This window comes from Clinocottus analis, unplaced genomic scaffold (assembly GCF_023055335.1).
Source record: "Clinocottus analis isolate CAN_PGR_092001 unplaced genomic scaffold, fCliAna1.0.p SCAF_19, whole genome shotgun sequence".
Taxonomy (NCBI): Eukaryota; Metazoa; Chordata; class Actinopteri; order Perciformes; family Cottidae; genus Clinocottus; species Clinocottus analis.
Window position 1 is genome coordinate 5,178,492 of NW_027175920.1, and position 9,553 is coordinate 5,188,044.

Consider the following 9,553-nt stretch of genomic DNA (forward strand, 5'->3'; position numbering starts at 1 on the left):
ACCTGATTTTTTTCAGAGTCCCCGCTTACGCACTATAGTTCTCTCCTTCTGTCTCAAAGTTAAGAGGAACTTCAGCAGCGTTGCAGCGTCATCGGGGAACGTTGCTCTCAACGGCGAGGACGGCGTGGAGCAGACGGCCATTAAGGTTTCCCTCAAATGTCCAATCACCTTCCGACGAATACAACTTCCAGCAAGAGGCCATGACTGCAAACACGTTCAGGTAAGCACTGCAGGGAGGAATAAACACACCGAGAGTCAAACAGCACATGAAAAGAAGGATTTGAAGACAATATACTGGCTAATAAGTGCGTCTCCGTCTCTTGCTCTTGCAGTGTTTTGATTTGGAATCATATTTACAACTCAACTGTGAGCGGGGGACATGGCGATGTCCTGTATGCAAGTAAGCTTATCCAGCTTGAATACATAACCATATTTTCCCTGACTGTACTTTTGACGGTAATCCACAGAATGGTCTCTCTCAGCATTTTAAGCCCCGCCTCTTTTCTCTCCTCAGTAAAACAGCGTTGTTAGAGGGACTCGAAGTAGACCAGTACATGTGGGGAATCTTGAATGCCATTCAAAAGTAAGTTGTAGCCAAACTTGTGGTGCACATAGTTTATTTCTCTTTGTTTCCTTGTATCCGAACCATTTCGTCTGTGTTTCACCAGCTCGGAGTTTGAGGAGGTGACCATTGACCCAACATGTAGTTGGCGGCCGGTGGCTATAAAATCTGATATCCACATCAAGGAGGATCCAGATGGACCGCTGGCCAAGAGGTTTAAGACTATGAGCCCCAGCCAGATGATCATGCCCAATGTGATGGAGATGATAGCTCAGCTCGGCCCCGGACCGTCACCGTACCCGTTGTTATCTCAGCAAGGGGGTAACAACAGTGAATACGGCAGCCAAGGTAGGATACAAAGTCAGTATTCCTCACACGCCTCAGTAAAACATTTTCTAAATGTTGGGTAGATACACAACATATGTAGCGTCAGATAATTTACTGTTTCTTCATTTTGTGTCCTAGGCAATAGTTACCCGGGGCATGGGAACTTTGACTTCCCTCACGGCACGCCTGGTGGCACGTCGATGAATGATTTCATGCACGGTCCCCAGCTGTCTCACCCACCCGACATGCCCAACAGCTTGATGACTCAAGACAAGCCACTCTCACACAACATGCCTGACTCAGTGAGTTTACTTTACCAACTCTGGATTTCAGCCTCTCGTTGTCTTTTTTCTCACTTTTCTGCTGCATATTTCTTTTGTTTTTTTTCTTGTTTTGTTTTCTTCTTCTTTTTTCATCCCTCATTCAAATGTTTGTTCTGTCCTTAAATAAAAAATCAAATAAAAAAAATGTGATTTCTCCTGTCTCCCTACAGATACCTCACTCTGCTGGCAATGACCAGTCACATGGTCCTCTGCAGAGCTTACATGCATCTCCACACCCTGGGAGCCAATCGGGACAGCAGCTACACCACAGCGGGCCTCCTCAGCCGTCACGACAAGCCCCGCCTCCTCAGCAGCAGCAGCAACAGCAACAACAGCAGCAGCAACAACAACAACAGCAGCAGCAACAGCAACAACAGCAGCAACAACAGCCGCCCGGCTCCAACAACCATCCGCACAGCGACCTGACCTTCAACCCCTCCAGCAGTTTGGACAGCCAAGCAGGGTCAGACATGCCCGAGCCATCTTTAGACGTGAGTCCCCACATACGGCAGAACATTACCAGTTTTCAATAATCTTGAGTTCAGTGACTAACCAAACCGTCCCTCCTCCCTCCCAGCTTCTTCCAGAGCTTGCTAACCCAGATGAGCTTTTGTCGTACCTGGACCCACCAGACCTCCCCAGCAATAGCAACGACGACCTTCTATCGCTCTTCGAAAACAACTGAGGCAATTCAGACACACATAAACTTTTCTGACTTGCCTGCAGTATCCCCAAGAACCCTGGGCGGTCGTTCAGTACTTGATAAACACAAAGATGCACTCCCTTTCTCTTCTTCCTCTTGTACAGTTTTCATTGGCCAGCACAGATTGACTGAAAGAGGTAAAAACTCCAAGACAAGGCGGGATGCGGCCCCGCCCCCCTGGCGATACTTTTGAACTGTGCAGCTGTACTCTGTCATTTTTTTTACACCACACACAGGTGTGTATGTGTGCACATTAGGAACGTGTTGTAGCATTTTTTTATTCATGTTTTGTTTCCTTTCGAGAAGATAAAAGGAGTTCAATGTATAAAACTGAAAAATAGCTGTTAAAAACCTGCGCTATCTGGCCAGTGATATGTCCATATTGTTATTCCAGACTGAGAGGCCACAGCTTCCCAGTGTCACAGCTCCATTCCCTGACTGGTCTGGTTAGCCGCACTGTTTTGTCCGCCACACATCATTTAAAAGCACAAGAGATTCTGGCAATGAAAAGTGAAAAATCTGTCTTTACAAAGGAAAAACTCAATCTGTCCTTGGCAAAAATGTTTTTCAATCAATTTTTGCTCAACATTTTACAAAGATTTTTGGGAAAGATCAGCTTCCACTTTGTCTACAATTGTGATACATACATATTTTTGTCAAAAAGAGGTATACTTGCTTTTCAGTTCTGAGACTTGAGTGGTGGAACGGAGAAGATTTTTGGCCCCACTGAAACAAAAACAAAAAAGTTTTTATTGCACGGCAAGAATAGCAAACCTGGACTTTGACATAATGTGTAGTTATCGTCCTCTTGTGCAGGGGAGTGATTTTAATGGAGAGGTACCTTATGAGAGATCTGGGTTGTGAGATCCTGCTGCGTTTATTGCCTCCTGCTACGACTCCTTCCATGCCGCCTGCTCTGCATGGGCCCCGTTGTCAGCAATTTTGCAACGATGCATCTCTCTCCCTGTTAAATGATGTGCTGTTGAAGTAGTCTACAAAGTGCATGTGTGCCAAGCCCGTGTCTAGTGCTGTTCCAAGTGGTAACAAAAAAAAAAAAAGATAGTGTGGTTTTTTATCAGTTGCTTTTTTCACGGCTCTTTTTTTGTTTGTACGTTTTGTTTTTTGATTTCTGTCAGATTTAGTATGATTTATTTAACACTAACATTGAAGGGATAATGCTGATATCGGCAGTACATGCATTGTGTAGTTGCTGGATATATACTGTGTTATGTTTGTTTGTTTTTCTTGTTTTTGTTGCTGCATAATTTAACTATCCATAAATCTTTTGGGAAACTGCTCAACATCACCAAAGTTAGAGGGATGAGAATGAAGAGGTTTTGTGTTTGGTTGGTCCTGTGTAAGCCTGCGAGAGTGTGCATGAGTGAGAGTGAGATTGTGTGCGTGTGTTTCTATTCGTGTGATGGGAAGAAATATTGATTTCAAAGATATAGGGGAGGACAAAGACAGTTTATCCATCACTGCTGTTCAAGAAGTGGTTTTTAAAGCAGTATTGATGCAGATCTTTTGCCACATTTGTTTTCAATTTCACTTTTTGAGAAGAGTGCTGTTCAGTATGCAAATGTATTATTTTTAAAAAAAATATGCTATTGTACTGTAAATATCATTGTGAATATTTTTGTATCATCTTGATAATGTGTGTCCTTTGATCATTAGTCGTCCGACCTAACAACGTATGCTCCCAGACGCCCATCTAACCACTGACTTTGTTTGTAACCAGCATACGACAGCTGTCTCGCCTCCTTGTTGTGGGGAGGCCAGTCTAAATGTCTCATAAGCTATTTCCTGCAGGTCGCCATGCTTTCTAGTCACTTTCCTCCCAGTGCACTCTGTCTCACACCTGTCATTTATAGACTGGTGTCCCATTTGTATGTGCCCCCCCCCCCCCCACCCGCCATTCTTCCCTACATCAGCTCACAGTGATTGTGAAGCATCATTTCAGTTTTCAGATGCCAAGCGCGGTTTGACGCAATCTTTTCTTTTACGCTCCGATGTATTTGATTGAAAATGTTGTCTATTCATAATTTTATGTTAACATTTTATCAGTGATACTGAACAGTAATGGTTTTAAAAAAAAAAAAAAGATGTGGTATCGGCTGGCTTTCAGTGTAATTAGTGATCTATGTGAATATCATAATTGTTGCTAATTGTCAATACACAGTGGTATCACAACAATATTTTAAAGAAATCCATGATATTGTTTATATTTTTGTTATAGAAAATGTGGCTTTTTTAAAAGCATGAGACCATATACATTTTTATCCCCTTTTTGTTTTTGGTAAATTATTTTGTACTGGTTTTCTTATTAATCTGTAAGGCTAGAAATCCAATTTCTTTCAACTGTAGAATTGTGCTGATTTAACCACCCTGGTTTTATGTAAACATTATTTTAAGCGTCATTTAAGAAATATTATTTGTTCCAGTTCAGCACACTGTCATGTTGTTTCATATTTATGTCACAAAGAGACATCAAATTAAATAATCCCTCTTTTAACGATACACTGCCACATTTTCATATTTTATTATCGAATTTGAAACGTTCGATCAATCCCATGGACGTCATCATCATTTCACCTTTTGCTCTCAATTTGGTAAAAGGCAGCACCTCAAATCTGAAGTTGCACAATCACAATAAAGGGCCATTTCCCTGGGGGAAAATGTTTTTTAAAAAAGAATAAAAATAAATTAAAAAAATACAGAGAAAAAGGGCACGTTCATCATTGTGGCCTGGAAAGGATGTTGAGGGCGAGGCTAGATCAAACGTCCCAAGGATGCCTGTATATATGTAAATGAATATAGAGACATGTGAAAAGAAATGTATTCATTTTCCCTGGGAATGTGCATTGTTTCTTCAGAATAATAAAAAGCTTGCAACCCCTCTACTGGAAGTGGCTGAATATGGAAAATGAAACGTGTTAGTTAGTGTCTGTGGGTATCTCTCAGCATTTTATTCTCCCTATGTAATATACTTTCACCTCCTTTTGTTAGGGGAACTGGGACAGCTATGTTTTACATGTAATATTTAGCCTGAGTGTTCTCGTCGGTCCCCTGCATACTCTTGAGGTGCTAAACTAAAAAAGGAAGAGAAAAAAAAGGTTACGAAGAAAATTGTTCGGAGGGGTGAGAGGAAGGCGGAGAGGGGGGGAGGGGAGGGTCCAGAAGATTGTAACCAAATCCATAGTTTGTACAATTTTTTGATATCACGAGCAGTTGGAAAAATCATACAACCTAAGGTGATTCATGCAATGTGGCCATTGTCTCTATTGTGTACATTGTGTGGACAATCATTTCATATTCTAAACTGGTCAGAAAATAAAAGGAACTAATTGTGATTTTTAGTCTTGCAGATCTGTATGTAGTTAGATGATGTGACAACCTAATATTTATCTAATAAATATGTATTCAGATGAATCGTGTATGTCACTGTGGTCCTGTCTTTTGTGCACTTGCATCATAGCCTAAGCAAGAATTACACCTGCCTAACTCCCACAGGTTGTTTATGCAAGCAGAAGGTGTAAATTATGGGTATCACATTTTAATGAATGTAGCTAATGGCCAGCTGAGCTCTGTGAAAATAATAAAAGCCCACGTTCTTTAACATCACAGAATAACGGAAACAAGGGTTGTAAACTGGCTCGTAAAAAATGACTTGATCAACCCTATAACCTATATTATAATAATTTATACTGTTAATAATGATGCACTGATAGCTTTGCAGAAGCTTAGTGTTGTGCTCGGAGTGGAGACATTTTTACACTACTCCATGTGCAGTTAGGAAGTTTAGTCTGCTGGTTCCAAACCTAAAGGTCTGCAAATTGAAACAAAAAGCTCCACTCATGGAATTATATTATATTCATGATAGTGAGAGTCTTTTTTATGTAATTAAATACATTCATATAAAGGTTCAGTTTTTTGTTTTTGTTTTGTCTTGTGCTACTTATATGTTGGTGACACGTGATCACATGTAATCTCGCGAGTTTTCAACCGAGGCTGCTGAGAGGAAATGCACTTCCGCTGAAAGGCCGAACAGTAACGACATGCATTCCCTGTATGATATATAAATTAGTAATTACACCGAATGTGTGCCTTTATGCCCTTTTAATTTATTTTTATTAACCTCGTTTGCATGTTAGTTTAAATATATTTTGCCGTTCTTATTGACAATTTATGAAATTATACATGTGCAGTTGTTGAATGAAGAAAAAAAGAAAAAAAGCACTTCCGGTGGTTAAAGAACAACTTCCGCACCTCGTCTCTCCATATGTAAGCGTGACATTTTTCTCATTGACGAAACCTATCCGCGTTAGCCTATAAAATGTTTATGCTACAGAACAGGATAAAGCTATGTTCTCTGGCGTTTGTCACCGCGCGCATGTGCAGCAGCGGCCCTGCAGCCGCCAACAAAAACCCGAAGGTTTACTTTGACATTGCTGCAGACAACCAGCCTCTCGGGAGGGTAACCTTTGAGGTGAGAGCGCACAATGTAACGTGTTACTTTGAGAACATAACACCTGCTAAACGGCGACAGTGTGCTTCAAGTTTTCCGTTGAACAAACTGTTTTGACCCTAGGGCTTTTTTTTTTTTTTTTTTGCAGCTCAACGCCGAAGTGGTGCCAAAGACTGCAGGTAAGAACTTGTTCCTCCTTCACTCCATCTGAGTGGAACAATCCTCTCTGAAAACTTTAGTCTGATAAACCCTTTAAAATGAGTAAAACGTGTGTTTGTGTTTTATTGGAAAAGAAAGTGATCCTACTTCCGAAAGCTAACCAAGATATGAATAAATCTACTTGGAAAATGCTTCATATTAAAAGCTGCTATCAGGGCTGTGACCTTCACAATGCATCATATGTATTAATGCAGCACTAATGATTGCTCCAATAACATCACGTATAATAGTACTGATAATACTGACAGGGATCATATGACTGCATATTTAGTGCTTTCACTTTTGATATGTAAAATATATTTTGCAAATACATGTTTTATTGAGTAAGGTTTTTTTTTAATGTGGGACTTTGAAGTTCATCAAATATGCAATATGTTAAGGATATTTTGGTCGATTTCAGAAACCCAGCCCTGAAAAGAAATACTCTACAAGAAATGACTAGTTAGTTGAAGTCGTTGGCACATTCAAATGTGATTTTTATTGTTGTTGCTTGATCCCCTGATGGTCTGACACTTGAAGAAACCACTGAGCCGTGTGGATCGTCACAGGGGGAATCTGACAGACTGTCTTTCTTGCAGAGAACTTTCGAGCGCTGTGCACAGGAGAGCCAGGCTTCGGCTTCAAGGGATCAACTTTCCACAGGGTGATCCCTCAGTTCATGTGCCAGGTAGGCTTTTGTCTTTTTCCTTTGTGTCCCCATTGTTGTCGAGCATTGCAGCTGTTACAGTGCAGCGACCGAGAGATGCTATTTATTTTCAGGGTGGAGACTTCACTAACCACAATGGCACTGGGGGCAAATCTATCTATGGATTGAAGTTTCCTGATGAGAACTTCAAGCTGAAGCACACTGGACCGGGTAATAATTATCTTTGTACACTGATAACAAATCCTTTTGCAGAATTCACTTCCTGTTTTCTTTCATCCATTTCATTCTAATGAATATAATAGTATTATAATGAGCCAAAATCAAACAAAGACAAGGAACAGATTAATTGTTCAACATGTTCACTTAAATGTTTGGAATAATTTAAAAGCTGTGTGAGTGCCTGAATATACCTTTTTACAAGAGGGCATCTCAAAATATGAATGAATGTAAATAAGCACAACGAGAACATGAAGCGTTCCTCAGTCACATGGTTTGTCTTACTCATTTTCGCCAGCAGGTGGCAGAGTTATACAAGTTGTGTTGACGTGATCTGTTTATGAATTAACTTGGGGAAGTTTCAGATGATGAGGAAATATGTTTTTCTCAACGTAACAGACTTTTTGATTTGTCGAAGAAGAAGAAAAAAAGCACACTCGTCTACATGGCCATGATCTTTTAGTTTGCTTATGCGTGTTTGTGATCCATGACTTGCTGATTTGTTGAGTTTCTCAAATTGATTCAGTAATTTTGAATTTTTTTTAAGAATTAAGTAACTTTTTCATTACTGCATTATAGGCATCTTGTCGATGGCCAACGCTGGACCCAACACCAACGGATCCCAATTCTTCATCTGCACCAGTCAAACAGAATGGTATGTGCTGTCAAACACCACATTGTGTTGATGCTACTGCAGTTGTGTTATTACGTTTCACCGTTCTTGGTCTTATAAAGTCTCTCTCATCAGTATTATAATGGGTACACTATTCTCCTTTTTTACACATTGACAGTTTCACCTCCCATTTTTAGGGGTTTAACTGAACACTACAAGTGTAAAAACATTCACAAATAAGTCCAGATCATTTCAAATGAAAAATCACAAAACCAAGAGAGCATCTACTTTTATGTTTCATGTTGTGTGTATTTGCTTCCCCAGGATACAAACATAAAACCACTCACATTCACCGCCACAGTATTTATAGTGTGTCACCTCAGCTACACAAAGTGTGTGTGTGTATATGTATTAGTCTTTTTAAAGTAGTAGTCCGGTTCTTGTTAAAATGCTGTTTCAGATCACACAACAGCAACAAAAAAAAGGATTTGTAAGGATTTAAATTGCAGACATAGTGGCATCGCCTAACTGACAGCCAGGAGTCCAGCCCAGCTGGGTGCATGACGGCTCGTCTCTCAGTCCGGAGACGTGGTAATAAACCTCTTGTTGTCTTCATTTAGGCTGGATGGCAAGCACGTTGTCTTTGGCAGCGTGAAGGAGGGACTGGACGTGATCAAGAAAGTGGAGACTTTCGGTTCTCGAACTGGGCGAACCTCCAAGAGGATCACTATCACGGACTGTGGAGAGCTCGAGTAGACTCTGAGCGGTGGGCACGGTCGACGTCTCATCTCCTGCTGTAATTCCAATGTGTGTGAAAGAGGAACTTTCCTCAGTCGCGGTACAGAGTGCTGCTTCTCTTTGCTGGCAATAGATACTAACATTTCATTTCTGTGTTAGTCATTCTTCAGGTGGCGTATCTAACGCACTTAACTGTGACGTGGTATGATGTGAAATTGCGACTCTTATTGTATTTGAGGAGAGCTATAAAATACATGAACATATAGTGAAACGGGTTTTGAAAAGAAATACAAATAAAGGATTTTTTTTCTAAATGTGAGTTGTTCTTGCCATCTGTTTTATACTACACGACCCTAGATGTCAAAGTGTTACAAAATGAGTTTGAGTCAAAGGTGTGTCTGTTTATTGGGGGATGTTTTATCACCAGCTGAGGAATGAGATCAGTGTCGTTCGTCCCGCCTCCTGTTTTCCTCATCAGCCTCACTTGACTAATGATCTTATTCCGCTAAGTATTTATTCTGCTGACATCTTTCCAGAATAATTAAGGTTTAAAATGTCAGATCTAATTGCTTCAGCAAAGGCAAATGTTTTCTTTTGGGGGGGTCAGCTTGGATTCCCTGCTTGGCATTTTGTTCTGCCAGCTGCGCTCTATGAGAGGGCGAAGAGGCCAAATCAGATTTTGCTTCGCCATGAGTAAATTTAACCAGATGCTGGAATAATATTAGGAGAGAAGGAGATTCT

At 40.6% G+C, this 9,553-nt stretch overlaps 2 protein-coding genes across 10 annotated transcripts in view; both read left to right on the top strand.

Annotated features, from left to right (window-relative positions):
* Nucleotides 1-5,334, top strand: part of LOC137789242 (zinc finger MIZ domain-containing protein 1-like) — a 104,244-nt gene extending 98,910 nt beyond the window's left edge. For 5 of the 9 annotated variants that reach the window (XM_068582592.1, XM_068582593.1, XM_068582597.1 and 2 more), the window contains 7 exons: nt 60-220; nt 333-400; nt 515-583; nt 669-922; nt 1,028-1,191; nt 1,383-1,703; nt 1,790-5,334. In XM_068582592.1, the coding sequence (XP_068438693.1) occupies nt 60-220; nt 333-400; nt 515-583; nt 669-922; nt 1,028-1,191; nt 1,383-1,703; nt 1,790-1,897 (1,145 nt within the window). In that variant the 3' untranslated portion in view covers nt 1,898-5,334. The remainder of the gene's footprint in view (nt 1-59; nt 221-332; nt 401-514; nt 584-668; nt 923-1,027; nt 1,192-1,382; nt 1,704-1,789) is intronic. The other 4 variants (XM_068582594.1, XM_068582595.1, XM_068582599.1 and 1 more) reach the window with 1 other exon arrangement.
* Nucleotides 5,335-6,148: 814 nt separating this feature from the next.
* On the top strand, nt 6,149-9,120 carry ppifb (peptidylprolyl isomerase Fb). Its single transcript, XM_068582602.1, has 6 exons — nt 6,149-6,401; nt 6,529-6,559; nt 7,178-7,266; nt 7,359-7,455; nt 8,041-8,116; nt 8,695-9,120. Exons 1-6 carry the CDS (start codon nt 6,249-6,251, stop codon nt 8,828-8,830), a joined length of 582 nt encoding a protein of 193 aa, XP_068438703.1. The 5' UTR covers nt 6,149-6,248; the 3' UTR covers nt 8,831-9,120.
* The last annotated feature ends 433 nt before the right edge of the window (nt 9,121-9,553 follow it).

Excerpts from the sequence above, each read along its gene's own strand:
- ppifb (XM_068582602.1), top strand. The coding sequence starts at position 6,249 with ATGTTTATGCTACAGAACAGGATAAAGCTATGTTCTCTGGCGTTTGTC. Across the intron at positions 6,560-7,177 it reads AGTGGTGCCAAAGACTGCAG|AGAACTTTCGAGCGCTGTGC; the intron begins GTAAGAACTTGT and ends TCTTTCTTGCAG. Across the intron at positions 7,267-7,358 it reads TCCCTCAGTTCATGTGCCAG|GGTGGAGACTTCACTAACCA; the intron begins GTAGGCTTTTGT and ends ATTTATTTTCAG.